This window comes from Primulina huaijiensis, chromosome 1 (assembly GCF_012295235.1).
Source record: "Primulina huaijiensis isolate GDHJ02 chromosome 1, ASM1229523v2, whole genome shotgun sequence".
Lineage (NCBI taxonomy): Eukaryota > Viridiplantae > Streptophyta > Magnoliopsida > Lamiales > Gesneriaceae > Primulina > Primulina huaijiensis.
This window is the reverse complement of record NC_133306.1, coordinates 23,497,300-23,518,635: the sequence shown is the minus strand read 5'-3', so window position 1 is coordinate 23,518,635 and position 21,336 is coordinate 23,497,300. Positions and strand designations below refer to the sequence as shown.

The 21,336-nt window shown below is 34.0% G+C and overlaps 4 protein-coding genes across 6 annotated transcripts; 1 reads left to right on the top strand and 3 right to left on the bottom strand.

Annotated features, from left to right (window-relative positions):
- Positions 1–1,440: 1,440 nt before the first annotated feature.
- Positions 1,441–7,767, bottom strand: LOC140986200 (probable LRR receptor-like serine/threonine-protein kinase At1g67720). The gene is made up of 14 exons (XM_073454269.1): positions 7,321–7,767; positions 5,620–6,657; positions 4,867–4,999; positions 4,604–4,675; positions 4,443–4,511; positions 4,292–4,363; positions 4,103–4,171; positions 3,750–3,895; positions 3,421–3,662; positions 3,187–3,313; positions 3,044–3,112; positions 2,738–2,924; positions 2,306–2,441; positions 1,441–1,929 (listed from the first exon to the last, which is right to left on the bottom strand). The coding sequence occupies exons 1-14, from the start codon at positions 7,400–7,402 to the stop codon at positions 1,597–1,599; spliced, it is 2,775 nt and encodes a 924-aa protein (XP_073310370.1). The 5' UTR covers positions 7,403–7,767; the 3' UTR covers positions 1,441–1,596.
- Positions 7,768–9,726: 1,959 nt separating this feature from the next.
- LOC140964461 (uncharacterized) lies at positions 9,727–11,568 on the top strand. The gene is made up of 2 exons (XM_073424317.1): positions 9,727–9,949; positions 11,195–11,568. Exons 1-2 carry the CDS (start codon positions 9,814–9,816, stop codon positions 11,461–11,463), a joined length of 405 nt encoding a protein of 134 aa, XP_073280418.1. The 5' UTR covers positions 9,727–9,813; the 3' UTR covers positions 11,464–11,568.
- Positions 11,569–12,217: 649 nt separating this feature from the next.
- LOC140964403 (small ribosomal subunit protein uS12) lies at positions 12,218–13,702 on the bottom strand. Its single transcript, XM_073424188.1, has 4 exons — positions 13,563–13,702; positions 12,795–12,950; positions 12,570–12,696; positions 12,218–12,485 (listed from the first exon to the last, which is right to left on the bottom strand). Exons 1-4 carry the CDS (start codon positions 13,565–13,567, stop codon positions 12,345–12,347), a joined length of 429 nt encoding a protein of 142 aa, XP_073280289.1. The 5' UTR covers positions 13,568–13,702; the 3' UTR covers positions 12,218–12,344.
- Positions 13,703–14,447: 745 nt separating this feature from the next.
- On the bottom strand, positions 14,448–18,563 carry LOC140986179 (interactor of constitutive active ROPs 3-like). Of its 3 annotated transcripts, none has more exons than XM_073454241.1 (4): positions 18,268–18,563; positions 17,156–17,230; positions 16,647–16,827; positions 14,448–16,261 (listed from the first exon to the last, which is right to left on the bottom strand). In XM_073454241.1, exons 2-4 carry the CDS (start codon positions 17,173–17,175, stop codon positions 14,636–14,638), a joined length of 1,827 nt encoding a protein of 608 aa, XP_073310342.1. In that variant the 5' UTR covers positions 17,176–17,230; positions 18,268–18,563; the 3' UTR covers positions 14,448–14,635. The 3 variants fall into 3 exon arrangements, with proteins under 3 accessions (XP_073310342.1, XP_073310349.1, XP_073310357.1); XM_073454248.1 differs by having other exon boundaries at positions 17,156–17,214; XM_073454256.1 differs by having other exon boundaries at positions 17,156–17,206.
- Positions 18,564–21,336: the final 2,773 nt, after the last annotated feature.

Here is a 21,336-nt window from a genome sequence, read left to right as displayed (position 1 = left end):
CTTAATGCTTTATATAATAATTATTTCGCAATCAACACTTTCCAAAAGTGCTCCCAGGAAAAATAGGTAGTGCTAAGGCCCTTTAAATACCTAACTCCTAGACAGAGCAACGTTCCTCAGGGAGACCAGTGGCTAGTCAAGGCAGTTTAAACCGATCTATGAAGAACTCCCTCAGATCATGTTTTCTTACGTCACCTTATAATTATTATTCTACTTAATTATCCACATTTATGTGAATCTTTATAAGCCAAATTTTTTTTTTTATTAAATAACTTTATATTCACATTTTTACTTAATATGAACAAATATGTTCCCCATCAGTTTTTCTCTTAAATCAGAGTAGTGATAAAGTGAGGATCACATTTACGTGAAAATGTGTGCTCCTCATCAGTTTTTCTCTTTTATCAGAGTAGTGATAAAGTGAGAATTATTTGTTCATTTGTGAACATCTGAAATATTTTATTTTATTATATTCACATTTTACTTGATATGTTCATTTCAAATTATAAACAACTCAATATAATTTAATATGAACATAATGTGAATATTAATTTACCAAAATATTTTTCAATACAATTTGCATTTAAAAAACTCAAAAATAAATGCAAGTATAATATTAAATTTATTATTATTATTAATATTTAAAAACAATAATAATAATAAAATAATTATAACCAACATGTGGGCACGTCCCACATGTTTAATCAATTTATTTATTTAATTTTTTTTTTAATTAAAAAAATAACCTGCCGACAGTCTTTATATCTCAATTGGCAGAATCCATAAATGCTTCATTATCATGTATTTGACTTCATTTCTCATGCATTATTTGATACTTCATCTTCAACCTTTGGCAACTCCTCTCGTATATGAAATTTCAGAAACTTTCTCTCCTCAAGATTTCAACCGAGAATAAAATCTTAAGGTAAGTTCTTAATATTATTTTATCTGAAATTTTCAATTTTCACGTTTCTTATGAAAATTTCCAGCAACAACTTTTTCCAAAACTTTATGATATTGAAAAAATGAAAACAAATTTTCAAGGCAGAGATATCACTGCTCTGATACCAAATGGTAAGGATTTTTATCAAAATCATGTTTTTACGTATATATAAACATGATATATAATATGCGGAAGCAGATCGAGAATTACCTCCGGCCATTGAAAATTTGTTGAAGCTTTCTGATTTCTTTTCGATTGAAGCCTTCTAAACACTTCNTAAATCAATCACTCGTGAGAAGGTATGTTCTATTCGATCACTGTCTATAATGAAAAAAATATTTTTAAAATAAAATACGATCATGTTTGAAGCATGTTTAAATTTTAATGTGTTATCATACTTTTTAGATTTGATATGATTTATGGACTCCAGCAAAACACAAATAATTGCTTTAATAATCACTGATCTAACACATTCTTCGATGAAATATACTTCTCTACGTAAAGAAATCATGCTTAAATCCCAAGAAACAAGATTCAAACACCAACCAACCAATCAATCAAAGATAGACTTTAGTTAACAAAAAATGGGAAACTTGCTTCAAAAAGACTAAGAATCGGAACCCAAAAAAATTTATCCAGCAAAATGCATCGAGCTATCGTGCAGTCGGCCGCGCGATGGAGTCATCAATGGACAAATAAGGTTGATTAACACCAAAATCCAATGACCCCATGTTAAGTGAAGACTTAGCAGAATGCCTCACTGTTTCAGCTGAACTACTTTGTCTCACAGCTTCTGCTTCTTTCTCCATAACAATCGCATCTTGGATTTCTTTAATTACTTCAGACATTGATGGTCTCATGCTCCCGTGGGGCTTTACACACATCAGGGCCTTTTCAGCTATTTTCCACACTGACTGGATATCGTATTCATCCAAGGTAGGGTCGATAATACTTTGTATGTCACCACTTTCGATGCGAAGCTTTGCCTGTAACGAAAATGATCGTAAGCAACCAAATGGAACCAAAATCTTGACTGCGAAGTTATAGATATGATACAAGACCACATGTCCTACATCAGATTATAGAGGAGGTCGTGAATGACTTTATAAGAATATGTAATAAATTTTCCTAGTAATTTATAATTTAGTCATAATTGTAGGGTAAAGATGAATGTCGAGTAGTTGCTACTATAATCTATCAAGCAGAGTCTCACTTGCATGGGCCGTGATAAGCTACAAAAGAATGGTGTATTCTAAAGGAGAGGGTAATTGTGATATCCGGCCCCAATTGTAAAGCGGGGGAGGTGTGAAAAGGCCTATAAGACCATATAATGACAATAGATATTCATTGGTACAATCTTACCCATTGAGCTATATTTCTGCAATTTGCACCAAAGCTTTCGCTAGAAATTGCTTCTTGACCGGAGATGAGCTCAAGGAGAATGACACCAAAACTATATACATCGCTTTTGTCCGTCAACTGCTGGGAGATATAATACCTGAACGACGATAGCACTGTTAAAGATATATGCTGCCATTATCTTAACGCTTCGAATCACACACATTATTTCATACTGAACAAACTGAGTGGCAAATATCAAGAATGATTTATTTAAGGGAAGTATTTATTTTGATGATCGATTAGTGGAATTCTGTTTTTGAGATTTCTTTTAAAAAAAGAGTAATAGCCTGTTTCGTAAAGAATATGAAAAGGTTGATGATCAAAGAAATGCATTCCTTAATTTTTGCAAGTTAAGATACGACAGTAGCTTAAAACAGATAAAGAAAGGCATACTCGGGGTCAAGATAACCAACAGTTCCTCGGACCACACTAGAGACATGGGAAGCTCCATCAATTGCAAGTTTTGAAAGGCCAAAATCTGAAACCTTAGCTTTCATGTTCTTGTCAAGAAGAATGTTGCTTGTCTTTAAATCACGATGGATGATTGATGGAACACAGCCAGTATGAAGGTACTCGATTCCTGAAACAAGCACGACAACATAAAGTAATTTTGTTTTCTTTTCCCTTTCTCGATTAAATAAAATGAGTGGATCCAAATTGTAACCAGAAGAGAGTAAAATTTAATCGTGTTTAGCTGACCTTTTGCAGCTTCTTCAGCAATTTCTAGGCGCTTGATCCATTTAAGAATCCTCCCACGCGTTAAAGGACCTACCATAGTTTTAAATACATTTGATTGAACAAACATTAATTCAACCACTCTCGTTTCAAAAGAAAATTCTTACCATACAAATGTTCCTTCAGAGTTCCATTATGCATGTACTCGTAAACAAGAATACTCTTCTCATCTTCTTGGCAATATCCAAGAAACTGAACTAGTTGTCTGTGATGTATCCTTGAAAGAAGAGAAACCTGGTTCATTAGCACGAATCAGTTTACAAACTAAGTTTTGAAAAAACAGTTTTGTAATTTAGAATTATCATTGGAAATTATTAGAGACCACAATACAATGATAGTACCTCATTAGCAAATTCTCTTTTCCCTTGATAGGAATCATTAGTCAAAACTTTGACAGCAATTTCTTTTCCATCTTTCAGTCTCCCATAATATACAATCCCAAAGCCACCTGATCCAATATTTCTCTCGAAGTTATTTGTTGACTCTTTTATATCAGATAACTTGAAGCAACACACAGAATCTGCTGTGGCGTCTCCCAAAGAAGAGGAAAGATTCTGCGCAGACGAACCATGTTGAAAATTTTCTGAAAAGACAGAATTGTCAATCCAAGTAAGCTTTGTGCAACATAAAGTTAACTTGATAACAATTACTCATATCTAAGTTTGCTTACGATTTGTTTTCTTTCCTTTGGGCAATAATATGCAGGAGATAATAGTAGCAATAAGCAGAGCAGCTGCTCCCACTGAAGACCCTATAATTAATTTCTTATGGTTGGATCCCTTCCCATAGGCATGAAGATCTGAGTTCCCGGTGAAGCTGATGCCCAAATATACATGTATAAATTATTATACACCAGGGATAAAACAATGATAAAAAAATAATTGGCATGCATATGCACAAACCCACCATGGTTCAAGAAAATACAACATAATATGTAATCAACAAATTGCTCCTCAAGTAGTCAATATTGACTACAATCTTATGATTTCAACTTATTGTTTATATATATATATATATACGCACTTCAAAATCAGATCTTTATTTAGAAGGCCAGGCGGCACACGTCCTGATAACATGTTGTTTTGAACGTACCTGCAGGGTTAACATTGAAAATTTTACAAATCTTGATCAAATGTAATGCTAGGAGCAACATAACCGTCAGGATTTTTTTTGAAAATATTAATTATAAGATGATATTTTGGTTCAACTTACAACTCCTTCAGATTTGGCAGCTCTTCCAAGAAAGAAGGCAACTCGCCAGTCAATTGGTTATTCTCAATATGTCTGCCACAGTTAGAAAATCATCAAACTTACTGAGAAAATTTGATAATGAACTAAACATAATGAATGATTTGCACTTCACATTTTTTTCAAGTTCGGGCAACCGGAAAAATCGGGAATTGAACCACTCAGTGAGTTATTATCAAGCCATCTGCCATGAAAAGACTTAGTGAGTTCATTGAATTGAGACCATGGAAAGTAATTTACAATTCAATATAACAAATGGTAGAGCTTGCAACTCACAACTCGACTAGGCCACGCAACTTTGTCAACCCTAGAGGAATCATTCCTGTCAAATTCTTCCCCGATAAGTGGCTGTAAAAACACAAAAAAGGTAAGTAAAAATTCATGGAAATTGAATTTGTAGGTGCAGGTTGTTGTCTATTATATACTCAAATAGAAACTCATTCAAGGATCTATAATGTGTGGCACCGAAATTCAAATTTATGCACCAGCACGAAACCTCGTGGAACTAAAAAAAATTGAAAAATGAATGAGAAAGTTACATTGATGTTATTCTTGGTTGGGGATCTGAACTACAATGGACCCAAGACCATGCAACTGGGAGGCATGGGTCGCCCCCTTCCTGTGCCCACTCGGTTGATGAATAAGCTGCGACTACAGGAGCAAGAAGTGGTCCTGCAGCTCATGTAAACACTACAAGATAAGCAAGGTTTGAAGGAAAGCATTTAATTCTAAATTTGTATTCTTCCATTCGCACCAAAAGGGGCACTCCTCGGCCTATCAAGAAAAGGAAAAATAAAAAAGGCCACTGTTATTTCCATTCCCTATTTTGTTACACTCAGGTCATGGTGTCAAGAAGGCTGACAGAATTTTGCCAAACCAAGGGGAGTCGTCAACATAAGCCAAAAATGTCCGTGCACGGTTTGAGGTTTAAGATCATGGCTAGAATCAGGAAACCGAGGGATGGAAGGGGATCAAAGTTATTTGGGACTAAGTGAAATTTTTTAAAAAAAATTTGCATATGAAACATCAAAAGTTTTTCCTATGAGGTCCCCCCCTGCTGGATCCACTACAGGGGAAGATTATTAATATTACAGCAGCCAGGACGGACTACTACATGATATTAAGATGGAAGAACCAAGGTAAAAGGTCTCGAGCAATCCGTTGTTTTTCTCTCAAAGAAATCTCTATCAATTTCCACTATTAGACTCGACTCTTTAATTCAATGCAGAGTCAAGAGTACATTTGTGTGAGTTGTGCGAGTAAGGTTGTTAACAAAATCCACTCATTCTCACCATCTGTAGAGCCTTCGCTCTTTCTCAGATACTTGTTAATCTCAAATGCATTGAGTAGAGGACCCAGAGTAGAATCAGAAGTCTTCCCAAATCTAAATGATAATACAAATGGGAAAGAGATGTTGTAAAATCCTGGCTCGTATAGCCGATATCTTCCCTGGGCATTCTCCTGAATATTTACAACGGCCTGGCTAAGAGTAGGTTCACCCGGGAGTATTAGCATGAATTTTCTCGTATCACGAGGGTCCAAATCTTCAATTTCGGCAAAATATGTGAATGCCCAACCAAAACCAGGAAAACCATCAAGATTTAGACGATAATTCAGTGATCCATTTCTTCCTACTACGGCCGTCTGCATCACTTTCTGCGGTGGTCTTTCACCACTACTGACATCAATGGGCAATCGAGTCGAGATTCTTTCAGTTCCAGGAGCAACATCAACAAGGTAGTTGGCTTTTCTCAAGGCGTCAGACTGCCATATTCTATCGAACGGATCATCTGGATATCTTACTGGAGCATCAGAATCTGCACCAAAGTTTATTCTTGCTGACACACTAAGCAAGAACTGGTTCTCAAATTGATTAAGATAGATGGAACCGTTAAATTTCCTTAGCTCAAGAGTTGATATAAACGGCTGCCCAGTTGGAGCATTGGACAAGCAAACGCTGATTGTGGGATCCGTAGCTAGAAAAATTAACTCCTGAACTTCTATTGTATCGGCATCAGTAATGACTATTGTAGTCCAATGAGTTGGCCCGAAAGAAATGTCAAACTTGGGATATACATTATTGTTGTCAAAGTTACCATACAAGAATGTCGCTCGTATAAGGTACCTCGTCCTGCTAATGACATCAAGCGAGTAGCAATATTTCTTGTGATCTGCTGGGAAGTACCTCAATGTTTTATACTGTTGTCTGGTCTCATTTGCTACGGATATGTTGGCCACTTGTCCACTTACAATCTGGCTATCGGGACTCCATTCGAGTCCTAGCTCATCTGTGAAATCATCTGTACCACCACAGTCTAAACTTACAAAACCTGCATTATAATTTGCTCTGATGTTAGAAGTACTGCAAGATATGTCATTCACAAAACAGAATCAATAAAACCCTGCGGTTATATACTTGAGCAATGCATGACTATCGCTTCTCACAGATTCTTGCACAGGCCAGACATCGCTCAGGTTATACTAATCTTATTTCAAGCAATAGATTATAAATTAGTTCAAAAGTGCAACAGTAAACATCTCTTGCTGAGACCTAAATTATTTTCAATTTCCAAGAATCTTTTCAACAGGAACAAATCATTTTTTACCATATCTCACAATAATATATCTTATGTTCCCGTAATCGCTGCAGCTTCGCAACATTCTACTTCCTGTTCTTTAATCCCTTCAATGTCCCACACAGTTTCATATTGTTTTCTAAACTTACGAGTATAAGACTCTAATATAATATATATTATAATCGCCTTCTCCCCGCTGCCCAGGTCAATTAATTATATATCGAACTAAGTTAAAAGTGAATCTTCAGCTGCTGATTCTTCCAGCGACATTAAAGATACTAATCAAGAAACCCATCCTCACGAGCAGAACAGTGTTTGATTACGAATAAAATAATATAAAAGAAAAAAAGAAAAAAAAAAGAACAACCAAATAACAAAGAAACAGCAATAACAACTAATATTGAAAAAAAGAGAAACCTGGCATCTGGGCAGTCGAGAAATCCATCAAAAGAAGAACACATAAAGAGAGAAAAGTGACAATAACTCCAATACTCCCCATTTTTCTAGTATTTCTTGATTTCTTGATGTACGTATGAAAAGCGACGCTCTAATAAGATGAAGCAATGAAGATGAAGAAACGAAGTGTACAGGTAGAAAGTGATTGCATGTGACAACGATATTGATTTGATTGCTGTGAGTTGAAAGAAGACTAAAGGACAGAGAGTAGTTGCAGAAGCAAGATTCCCTTTCTTCTTATACTCACACACACACACACACACACACAAAATTTTATATAACTGTATACATTTACATGCAGAATATCGAAGAGAATGAATGTTTTCAAAGTTACTAAATGCGAGACATAAGAAACAGATTCCCTTTTGCTGGCGCACAGGTCATCCCACTCCCACCAGCCATTTCTATTAGACTTCGCCCAAACTTAATTGGGATTTTGATGTCAGGTGGCTATAATAATTGAATCTTTACTATTATTAATCAGAGCAATATTGCAGATTTATAGCTTAAAAACTATAGCAGATTTATAGCTTAATACTTATTAATATGAAAGATATATTATGAAGGTATATTTTATATTTAACGATGCCTTAAATTATTTTAATGTTGAAAAATATATCTGGATGTGTATCGAAATTTCCAATAATAATATATTTTATTTTATATAGCTTTTACATTATAATCGTAAGTATCTATAGTAAGAAAAAAAATTACACTTTGATTTCTTTTAAAAAAATTACTAAATAAATAAATATTTTACTTGAATATTGTTTTTATCTATAATATATAGATATAGATAGATGGTTAATAAGGAAAAAATTTGATATAGGGTTATACTATATATATATATATATATATATATATATATGATATTGAATTGAGAATGACAATCTAGATCTCGATGAAGAAATTGATGAACCGACAAATTGAGAAATTTTTAGCATTAACAAAATAGTATTTAAAAATAATTTATTTTTAGTAATATATAAGATTCAAAATTAATTGGAAAAAAAAAACCAAACATTTTCAACAGATATTAATATATAAGATTTAAAATTATATTGTGACAATAAATGAATTTTACAAATCAAGTTAACAATTTCAAAGAAATCCATTTCATTCTTTCATGCATTGTCTAACGTTCTCCTCTATTAATTGAACTTTATTTTAGGAAAAAGTAAAGTTGTAGCATAGTATATAGTATTCTCTAATTAATTTATGTGCCTACTTTTTTGCTTTTGGCTTGTGGTTTTTTGACTTTTTTAAGGGGAACCCTAATGCCAACGTCTTGAGGGTGTTGTTATATGGTTGTAATTTTGTATTTAATTGATATAAAAATATTTGCTGACCTTTGATTGACAAAAACTTGTGTGTGACGGTCTCACGGGTCGTATTTGTGAGACGGATCTCTTATTTGGGTCATTTATGAAAAGTATTATTTTTTATGCTAAGAATATTACTTTTTATTGTGAATATGGGTAGGGTTGACCCGTCTCACAGATTAAGATCCGTGAGACGGTCTCACATGAGACCCACTCATTTATCTATGCCTAAGCTCTCCAATTTTTGGGTTTTGCTTAAATAGTGAGTTAGCAATTCAGACAACATAAATATCATATGGTTTATAATATGGGAAAATAGTTTGTTCTGTTCATTAATTTGTATAGTTTTGGATTTTAGCTTATTATGTACACTGATTTTTATTTTTCAACTATTTTGATCTAATTGTTGATGTAACACTGAAAATATTGACATAATATCGAAAAATAGATATGTTACATCGAGAATTGTTGATTTTTCAGATGTCACATCAATTATCAAACCAAAATATTCGAAAAATAAAAAATAATGTACCAAAAACAAAATTTAAAATTTAATAAACCAAAACTTAAAATTAGACAAGAAGTTAATAGATTAAAAAACATCAGAGAAATATCTCAAAAGTGGCTGTACTTTGAGTGTTTGTTAGTGGACGATAATTTTTCTTGTATACCGTTTAAAATTGAGACTTTTTATCACTGATAATTATAACTTTGCTAAAACAAAAATTATTTGAATAATGTTAAAGATACAACTAATATATTGTTACAACGATATTTACAATTATTATATCGTGAGATTTTGTATTCAATATATAATGAGATTTTGACAAGTTGAATTTTTGTATGGTACAAATTAATGTACAAAATATCGATGTACATGTAACATCGCTCAAATTGCTTGAACTGATAATTAACTGATATCCGAACCAAAATCACAATTTTATTTACTTTCTCGATATTTTTTTTTCCTACTAACATCCCAAAACTATCTTGTTTTTCATTATAACGCGCATTTTCGGGAACGCGACATGTCGTCGTTTATCGGCTGCAACGTGTATAGCACCAAAAAATCTTGAGGCTGAAATTTCAAAATCAATCAATCAGGGGAATTACTCAAACAAAGATATACCAAATGTATATTCAACTTCCGATCGGAAGCATTTATTCCCATAATTTATGGATTTCCCCAAGAAATCAAACAATTGTCAAGCCTTTCTGCTCAACGAGGTCATCACCCCAGCCAAATGGCGACAATAATGGCAGTAAAGGTGTGTTTTTTCTCTTTCTCGGTCACAATCTGCTTTTGCATGCACGTGGGTTTTGCCCATCGACCGCTAGATTGTTGATTCCATATTGATTTATTACACGGAATCGGAATTATTTGTGGGCAAATGATCACGTTTTTGGTTGATTTGGATTTGGAAGAAAGGGGGGTTCTTTTGACTCTGAGATTTGGGATGTGTGAATTCGCAAGTTGGTTTTGATTTCAGTACTTTTTTGCGGTAGAGCTTATTGCATAAATTTTTAGCGCGCTGGAAATAGATTTCCCCGGTTATACATAAGCAATTTTTACATGCAGTATACTGTATAGTAGTTGCAGCTTTTACTCGGTTAATTGTAACTGTAGTGGTGGAATCTTCAAGTTATGAAAATATATAGGACTATGTCGATTTTGTCCAAGGATGAATTTTGTTTGTCAGTCCGTTTGGAGCATATCTAAGCTGGGCTATTAGAGCTAGTCATCCCTATGGAAGAAAAAAATATCAAACTTAGTTGACAAATATCTGAAATGTACCCCCAAAACATGTTAGGTCATTCCCCAGAACTAAAATTCTGTGTCCACGCCCGATGTATTATTGACTGTCTAGGCATTTTTCTGATTCACGATTCAACTTACATTGGAGTATACTTTCAAGCCATATAACATTAGTAGCCGATTTCATACCTGTGAATCTGAACAAGTCATGGGCATTGATTCTTTCGATGCCACTCATAACCTCTCCTCGTGTGCTACTCAGCTCAAACATTGGACATTGCCATCCAAGATGCACTTCTTCAAGCTATCGAAACTGAGATGTTTTTGTACCTTTTGCAAGACCATACAATCAAGAAACATCTCAGATACCAGTGTTATATGGCTTGAATTTATGGACGCATACACTTGGTGGAGTTTTCATGCTAACATGCACTTTTCAGTAGGAGCCATGCGGAGTGACATGTTCGATTCCCCTCCTCACAAACAAAAATCATAGATACAATAGAATCATGTGGTTGATCTGGATATCCAGAAAATGAAGGTGATCGCAATAACTATGAGATGGGAAAAATAACTTGAAAAACTTTGAAGGGTTTTCTGCAACTATACAAGTGATGTGTCGATAGAGGAAGTGCATATTGACCTTACATAATTGTATTTGGCCCTGAAGAAATATTAATACGCAACAATTCTACTTGTTTTGGCCCTTGCTGGTGGGCGAAGATCAATAAAGTATTTTCTGTTTTTCGTTTTGCAGGTGATAAGTTCTCAACTGATTGGGACAAAGCTTGGTCCAAATTCAAAAAGCAAGGGAAAAAGACACTTTTCTCAGATTTCTCATCTGACAAGTATGTAAGCTGGAATCCTAGCCGCTCTGAATTCCCATTATCGGAGGAGGTTGATCCCATCAAAAGAACGGAGAGGTCAAATCTCAGGTTATGGACCAGTCCGAGTTTTACTCTTGTAGGAGCCATTGTCATTGTTACTTTTCTTTTGGTGTACACAATTCTAGCACCAATTAAGTAACTTTTCCCAAACTTTTTGTTTTGAGACACTTATATTCCTGTTACTGTATATTGTTATTATTTTGGTGGAACGATCTTGAGTCAGGAAATTTATAGCTTGTACTTACATCTCGTGTTTATTCTTTTCGGTGAATTTTTATGAACGAGCATTTAGCGTAAAGAAACTATCCGATATTTTCTTTATTCTTCTTTTTAAGGCCCGGACTCTCTATTGAACCACTGTCAAGAACGGCATGCAACAGAAACTTGTCTTATCTTTTATACGTTATCTTGTATTACAAAATTTTCATGAAATTTAGAATTATTAGGCTACATTCGGATTTGTTTTTCGGCGTTTTGTGGGAAAAAAAACTTTATGGTATATGATGTAGTTAAAATTAAAAAAAAAAACCTTATGGTATATGATGTCCTTGATTTTATTTTGTGGATGAGTCGTTTATTTATGAATAAAATATCGGACATCGATGGTGCTTTATTCATCAATTGAAAACTGGCATTCTGCCGTCCAACCATTACTTGTAATCGTATATGTTGAAACATGACTAAATCTTCTTTACATTCACTTAGATCCTTCAACTTCCAAAGTCTAGGCCTTGTGAATTTTATGATCAGATCAAGGAGGTTTTTTTGCAGTATCTCCTCAGTTGTTCTCATCGATCAACTAAATACTTTAATCCATCAAGGAAAGATAATTTTGGTTTAATCCACTTAACTATGAGGTCCCTAAATATAAATAATTAGTACTTGCAAGAATGTTGAGTGAAACATAGAACATTTCTGATACAATTAAAAGAAAAAAAATTGTTCACAAAGTTGACATAGAGCATTTCAATAGTTCATCAAAAACCTGAGCGTCACTCAGCCAGGAAAAAAAGATTTGACTTAAGATCTAGGCTTCTCCTTTTTCTCCTTAAAGAGGGCAAGGAGAGATACACCAGACACCTTCACCACCTTGAATCTGACACCAGGAATATCTCCCACGGCATGACCCTTTCGTCCAAATCCAGCAATCAACACTTCATCCTGTACAAACAGCATATCAAGTTTAGATTCCAACTCTGGGGCAATTAAGCAATCAAAGCTGAGGAACTGATAACGGGAGCTCACATTTTCTTCTATATAGTTTAAACAACCATCATTAGGAACAAAAGCTGCAATCTTTTTGCCATTCTTAATAAGTTGAACCCTGGCACATTTACGAATAGCAGAGTTCGGCTGCTTAGCTTCAATGCCACTGCATATGTAAACAAATCGTAAGACTGGTTAAAAATGTAAGCCATGTATGGCATGATTAAGAAAAACTAGAAGGCTAGTAGGAATGAAATTTTTCACATTTTCTCGAGAACAATCCCCTTGGCATGAGATGATCCAGCAAACGGTTTCTTCCATTCGTTCCCCAGGTGAGATTTCTTGTAGGCCTTGTCAGCCCACCTCTGCCTTCTGCGGTGGGACTTGAGCTTACGACCAGCTCCCATGCCACGTGTCTTCCTATATGACAGGTAATAGACAAGATAATGAAGCCACATGACAAGAATAATAATACCCATGAATGTTGTAAAACAATTTCTTATCAATCTATCTCACCACAGAAAACTCAAAATCTGAACTAACAATAGAATTGACAAGAAAAAAGCCTAATCTTAGAAATTATACTACAAGGTCAAAGCACGAACCATGATTCAAAATCCAACAATAACATTAAACTATGAATTCCCTTTCCCCCAAATAAATATTCCATGCACCTTAGTCACATTAGATACTACCCTACAATGGACAGAAGTAAACAAAACTTTGTCATCAAATTCACCTCGCATGATCTTTAAAAACGACTCTCAGACCATTAAATTACACGAAACAAAAATATTCTCCCATAAAAAAATTTAAGAGTTGCACAAAAGCATTCGCAGTCGCAAAAGCCAGTTCTTTGCTCTTTCTTTCCGTAGAGAAAATTTTTAATCACTTGAGATTCTAAACAACCACCGTCAAATTCTTCACACCACAAACTGAACAAAACAACACTCCATTTTCCATTTCGACCAACAGTTTATCGATTCAGGAAACACAAAACAAGACACGCATTCCAGATATTTATGTACGTACCCCATGATTGCAGAATCGAGCGACCGAAGAGATGGCGGCTACGGAATCAGACGAGAGTGGAACGGAACAGCCACTGAAATCCCACCTGCAAATCCCTAATCAATTCAATAATTTAAATAGTTTTTGGATACAGAAGCTTGTCTTTGACCTTATGGGCCTATGGGCTCAGCCCAACTAGTTGAAACTCGAAGATAATATTTATGTAAGCGTAAAGAACACCTAGTTAACCCATATTCTGGGTTTTAAGGCCCAGGACCGTATGTGGTGATGTTAGGTCATCTAAGTTACGAAGCCCAAATATGTGGGTATTTAAGCGCATAGCTTAATATATTAGTAATACAGTCTTTAGCCCGTGCTCCTATGTTTTTCATTGAATTAAATTAAAAGATTGAATATTACATAAAAGATAAAAATAAAAATTGAATAATCACAAAAATTCTAGTAAAACCGTTCACGAATCAATTTTGTAAGACAATTTTCTGACCAGACCCAAATCAAGAAAAAATTTACTTTTTATGCAAAAAAATATTATTTTTTATAGAAAATATGATTCTGGTATATGTCTCACGGACATAGATTCATGAGATTGTTCACAAGTTCATTTTGAAATGATGGCTCGAAGTATATAATATTTTTATGGCTAAGCATGACTTTATTCGTTTTTATCATAGAACTTAACTTGCCACATATTCTCTTCAAAACTAAATTTTAATTTTTGTTTGGAATAATTTTTTTTGGGTTTCAGAAGCTTTTATACCATAGTGCAAAAATTTCTTCACTCGAATAAAAGTACTCTTTATTTTTTAATCTATGGTTATCTTAAATTTGTGCATAAAATTCATCTTGAAACCACACAAATTAACTATGTAACAATAAATTAGATGATTGAAAATTGAAGGCCGTAACGGCTCTTAAATAAACCAAACACAATGTCTGTTACATCAAATTCTAGTAGAATTTATCTGCAACCACAAATGGTCATTTTGAGATGGAGAGTCGCTGATTTTGTTTTTAAGCAAAAAACTACTGAAATGGCATGATAACCTCTCAAGGATCCTGAAACTTTCGTTAATCTACTTCTGCCCTTTCTTTAACAGTGCACCACCAATCTTCTTCAACATATTGCCATTTTTCTTTTTACCGAAGTCATCATTGATATCTTCAGAATATGGCGAACCCAACTTCCCAGCAACAGTGTGATAGTCCAAAGAACCTGTTCTTTTCACATATTTACCATTATTTTCGGTCGAGAGCATTGCGGCAGCTGCCTCAGCAGCCTTTCTCCATTGATCTGATTGCACTTTCAATCTCCTCAGTTCAGTTTCCATCTCTAAGTTAGCAGCTTGAGTTGCATCAAGCTGTTCGATAACACGTACGGTTTTTCTTCGGCTTTTTTCGGATTCCTCGGTCAAATATCCAATTTTTATCAAGGCTTCTTGTTCGGCTGCTCTTGATGCCTCAGTTAAAGCAATGGCCTCATTAGTTGCTTCGTTTTCCTTCTTCAAGATTTCAGATTTCAGATTCTTGTTTTCTTCTCTGAAGGTTTGCAACTGAGTCTCTTTCTCAAGTAAATACGCATGCAGATCTTTGAGGAGTGATTCCGACTTCTCTAGCTCCGTCGCAAGTTCGTATTCCCTCTCAGCTGGTGCATTTTCTTCGATCTTTAAACTCAACCCCTTGTTCTCCTGTGAAATGCTTTTCAAATCATTATCTCTTTCAATCAGTTTTGCCCTCAATGTGTCAGCTTCGACATGGTATTCTTTAATCTTTGCCTCTATTTCAAGTTGTTTCTTGAACGATTCTGATTTCACATTCTCAAGAAGTTCATTGGCATTATTTATCTCAAGGGTGCTACGATTGTAATCATCTTGATGTCTTCTTTCAGCAGTCTCCAGTGCTGATCTTAGACTATCAACTTCATGTTTCAAATCCACAAGTTCGATTTTCGGGACTTCAGTTTTAACATCATCAAAATAATACGCTGAGATCTTGTTGCTATGACCTAAGTTAGACCGGAGACTCCTGACTACTTCCTCCAATGACACTACTCTATTTTTTGACTCTTCCAACTCCGAGATCAAATTTTCGTAAGACTCCATGGCAATAGCTTGTTTAGACTGTAATGTTTCTTCAGCATTCTTCAAATCTTTCAATTGCATTTGGGCTCGACTAACATCTTCAATGACCCGAGCTTCAGATTCTCGGGTATTATTTAATTGGGTCTTTAATTTCTCAACCAACTCAAGAGTTTCGTGGAGTTCGCGCCTCAGCCTCTGTATCTCAACACAAGCTGACTTGGCATGCCTAGCATGCGAAACTTCTGACTCAGAAACCATGTCCAGTTGAATCTTGAGATTATGAATTTCATTCATCGCAGAAGCCAAAGCAGAAGAATCCATAGAATGTTGCTTTTTTAGTGCCTCTAGTTCAGATTTCCATGCTTTATCTCGATCATGAGAGATCTTTCGTAATTCTTGGAGACGGGCTTCTTCAGAGTCCGAAAGTTCCTTAAGTTGCTTCTGAGTCTCCTCGAGTTTAACAGACATGGCTGCCAGCTGTTCCTTGGCTTCTTCGGCTTCCTGCTGAGCCCTTTGCCTCAATGACATGATGGAGCTCAGCTGATCCTTCGCCTTCTTTGATTCCTCTTTGAGCTGAGCTATCTGAGATTCCAATCCAGACACCCTGCTCGATTTTTTCTTCTGTGGTATTGCACAGAAAAACAGATTTTTAAAGAGTGGATTAGAATAGTAGCATCGAAAAATATGGATTATGATGACAACCTGCAAAAGAAGGGAGACGCCAGTGATCCATGTATCTGACCTCAAATATCTTACGGTAGAAGTTCATATTGTAAACCACCCCTTAGTTTGGATGACGATGTCACGGAATTTCAAATCCTTCATCCAACATTTTGTTCTATCTTTTTAATGACGTGATGCATGTCAAATCCTCCAATTTTCAGAATGATTTGAAAATCCATACCTCAAAACTAGTTCTAGAATCTACTCTTAGGTCAAAATATTACTAAAGTGATTCTTGGCTCTCTCGTGATTATATCTATGTAAAATATTCACCACTATGTACCTCAGTGGCTGGACTTCTTGGTGACTGGTGATCAACAACCTTAGGACTTCTGTTTTTAGGTGTTCTGCTAACCGGATTTGGCGACAAAGCAGGATCAGATTCCGTTCCCGGAATTTTGAGTTTCCGGACTGTACTTGACATGACCAGAGATGCCTTTTGAGGTGCATCGAGAGAACCAGGTCTGCGGACAAGCAACCATCAATTTTTTTATGAGAGAAATTTAAAATGTACCGTGAAATACAACAGATTATTCCGCCCAATCTAACAAGAAAAGGAATCTACAACCCAGTTTGAATCATTACAACTTCTCAAGGCCATACAACATACGCATTAGTCATGGAACTTGTTGATCCAAGTGAAATATACCATTTCCCTCACAGGGTAGTAATGTAAAGAGGCAAGGATTTCAAGTGAAATATTTTTTTTTAGTATTTGAGATGAATTAACAAAGCAAAAGCAACAACAGAAAACCAAGAAAAACGGCATTTCGTATAATAAGGTAAACTTACCTAGCATTAGAGGCCTGCATACTTTATATCAAGCGATAAATGTCTGCAACTCTGCAACACTTTACAGAAATTTGACTGAGGAATAAAAAAAATTGGGAAACAATGACATAGGGAAGATAAAAGTTCAAAGAAATAAATCCAATCTTTAAATTTTTAATACATTTTCAATGAAAAACAAAACTAAATGGGAAAAGCACCTAGAAGCCAAGTTATCCCTTGAAAGGAAAAACACATAAACAACCTTCTCCCAAGAAATCAAATCCACTAAAAAAATATGAATTTTTAAAAAAAAAAAAACAACGAAGAAAGAAAGAAAAAGTAAACAGAGAATGAAAATTTGTATTGATAAAATACAAATTTACTAAAAAAAATTAAAAAAATGATAATGTAGTGAAAGATTAGTTTAACAACTTTTTAGTGAGGATTCACTTGTTTTTCCTAATTGTGTTAACCAAATAATGATATCAAAAATCAGCTTTCACTGTTTTGAACACCACCAGTAAAATCTTTGCCTGTATTTTTTAGCTCTTTTTTTCAATAATAATAATAAAAAAAAGAAGTTTATACTCTCAACCATATTCAAGTAACTTATGGTAAATAAAAAATGCTACGCAAACAACGAACATAGAAAAGAATTGAAATAAACCGTAATGGCATGTGATAAAAGGCGACAGGCAGAATCATTAACTTTCAAAATGCTGAATCATAGACAAGAAGCCACACTCAAACACAAAGATTTCAAGTAGTCAGCATATTTTCAAGACAATCAAAATCTACATTGAGATATTTATGTACCTTTTTTCTTCTGAACTACTGAAATATAAACAAGCAAAAAAAATTATTTACCACTCCACAGTCCGCGCACACGCAAACACACTCTCAAGATAAAACAAGCAATGCAGAATCATATATATCCATTATTCATTCAAACTTGCTATGCCTCCAATACTCGAGCTTTAGATTATTCAAAACTCAAACGGAAATTTTTAAGCACGTATATTCAGAAAAAGGGGAACCCGTTACAAAAATCATACAAATAGCCAGAAGAAACAGAATCCACATGGAAAAAAAATCAAATTCGAAGGGAAAAAAAAGACAGCCATTAGACTCACCAAGTAGAAAAAAGTAGTCAAAAGACAGCGAAAGTTTGAACCTTTCTTCTCACAGATCCAAAATTAATAACAGCTGACTTGTTACTGCTGTAACTCTCACACGATTCTCAAGAAAAGCAGTGAAATGAAGTCTAAAACCCTAATCTTAGTAGACCAAGAACATTTGGTTTGAAGTCTGGGACAACGTGTGTGGGTTGTTCCCGAGTATTGCCTTCATTATTTTGTTTTTTGGTCAAGAAATAAAAATGGAGGAGTCCCGCCTACTGTATAGGGCTTGTTTGGTATAGTGGAAATATTGGATGGAAGGAATCCACCGAGAAGCAAGAAAACAAAAATAAAATATGTGCAAGATCCTTAATTTGGGTCCTGATTGGTTGTTTCAACGACTACGCTAGCACATTTTCGTAATATTTATCAAATAACTCAAAAAAGTGAAGAAAATAAAATTTTGCTTGTGATGACATTTTTATATATCACCATCAGCTTTTTATCAGAAAAAATAAGATAACATTTTAAAGTATGTTATTTTTTAAAAAGATCGAAAAGTCATTTTTACGAGCCATTATAAATTTTGAAACTTACAAAAATCACGCTACTTAAATAATTGTTTTCATAACAATTGAGTACAATAGCAACATATTTTGACTATTTTCGTACAACAATAATGGATATTATAGTTATAAAACACTGGACGTAACACAATAGTATCACATACGTTTGTTAGCAGGAACACCAAAAAATAAGAGTGCATGCGGGACAAAGTGCTAGGTTGTTGAGTCGTCTCTTGAATTTGTGTGACGAAGCGCAACATTACGGGAGTTATCTATTAGATATGTAGAAGTCACTTTTAGATTTCTGATATTGATGATTGTGATACCTCACACACATAGATAAAATTTTAAAATGAATTTATAATAGACAACAATAAACTTCTACAACAACTTAAATGAACTATTTTCATAAAACGATAACGAATATGAAGTAATTATTACATATTCTATTTTCGTAGAGCGATACCAAATCTAAATAGTTGTTATAGAGCTAATTGTAAAGTCGCACATAAAAAAATCCTGTAAAAACAATTATGCATTTTGATTTTATTTTTCCAATCCCAAACTCGGTCTTATGTTGAAAAGCTTCATGGCGCTTTTAAATTGGAATTTGAAAAATAAAATATTTGAATAACCTGACAAAACTCAGAAGTATACTGGGATATGTGGGCCTGCTTAATGGGATTGATCCACGTCCCAAATTGAACATATATTTACGTTTGACCTCTCCAAACATAAATAATTCTCGAAAATGAATCATGATGTTAGATGTAAGCTTGGCTTGAAATCACTGAATATTATATTCCTAGATAAAAATTCGAATGCTTCAAATTTATTTAATTAATATATTGTTGAAAAATTATTTAAAAATGTGAAAAATATTTGTGTTGAAAATGTGAATGTTGAATGTTGAAAATTAGGTAAAATTAGGTGTTGAATATTGAAAATTAGTGTGTGATGATGTAGGTAATGATGTATTTTATTTTTGGATTATTTGTAAAAATTTTCTATAAATAGATCTCTCATTTGTGAAGAAAATCACAATTGAGTTGAGAGAAAAATATTATAAAGTGTGTAGTGTGATAATTTTGAGAGTTTGAGATTTTTACTTTTTACCGTAAATTTTTACTTTTTCACAACACGTATAATATTATTATATTTATATGTTAATAAAAGGTGGATAGCGAGCTATCGAAAGATAATTTAGATCAAATTTGATTTGAAAAGTAATAACAAATTGAAATATGTTCGAATTTGGCTCAAGCTATATAATTTCGAATACAAATTAAATATTTTTTTTATGTCGTGAGTTACAAACAAAATTGTTTGGAAATAAAATTATTTTATAATTTTAATATTATTCTATAGTCCAAAAACCACATATATTATCATATCAAGCTTTATTTAATGAATAGGTCTCTTGTTAGACGGTCTCACGAATCTTTATTTGTGAGATGGGTCAATCATACCGATACTCACAATAAAAAGTAATACTCTTAGCATAAAAAATAATATTTTTTCATGGATGATCCAAATAAGAGACTCGTCTCACAAAATACGACCCGTAAGACCGTCTCACACAAGTTTTTGCCTTATTTAATAGAGTGGCTCTCATGTGAGACCGTCTCACGGATCTTAATCTGTGAGACGGGTCAACCCTACCCATATTCACAATAAAAAGTAATACTCTTAGCATAAAAAGTAATACTTTTTCATGGATGACCCAAATAAAAGATCCGTCTCACAAATACGACCCGTGAGACCGTCTCACACAAGTTTTTGCCAATTTAATACGATACTATTGTTATTGGTTTTCAAATAATTTGTATGATTGTTATGCACAAGCTTTGTTCGTTTAAACTATTATTTCAAATTATCTTTAAAATGATTTATAGAATATCCAACGATGAACTAATGATACGGTGGAATAATACTCTACTTTTTCGTTTCTGTCTTTTTTTTTTCATAAATAAAATTTACCAAATGAAAAAAAGGAAGTGTTCTATGTTTGTGTGGTTTCATAGGGTGTAAACAAATTGACTCAGCTTGATTTGTATTCGAATTTATCTTGAAATTTATTTCGATATAAACTCGAACTCAAAGTATTATGTCTGGCAGTCCGTGAGCTGCTTGCGGTTTTTAATTGTTTAATATATTTATATATTAAATAAATACATTTCGGGCTATTCATTTTCGAGTAATATTTATTATTATCAAACCATGGTGCTTGAACTATTATATGATTTAAAAGATTTTATGATATGTCTTAAAACTTAAAAAGCGATAATAAGTAAACTTTCTTTAAAATTGATGTGACAGATGCAGTTTAGATGGTTTAATCACTTTTGCAAATACATAAAATATATATTTTTTAATTATTAATTTAGTCAAAAATGGTTATTGTTCGTCTGTTGGAGAGTGAAGATTCGCCACCCACTCGCACAGGCCTACATTTTTTTTTTTTTTAATTACAACACACGCGAGAGAGTGATCGAACTCGGAGAGCCAGCTAATCTGA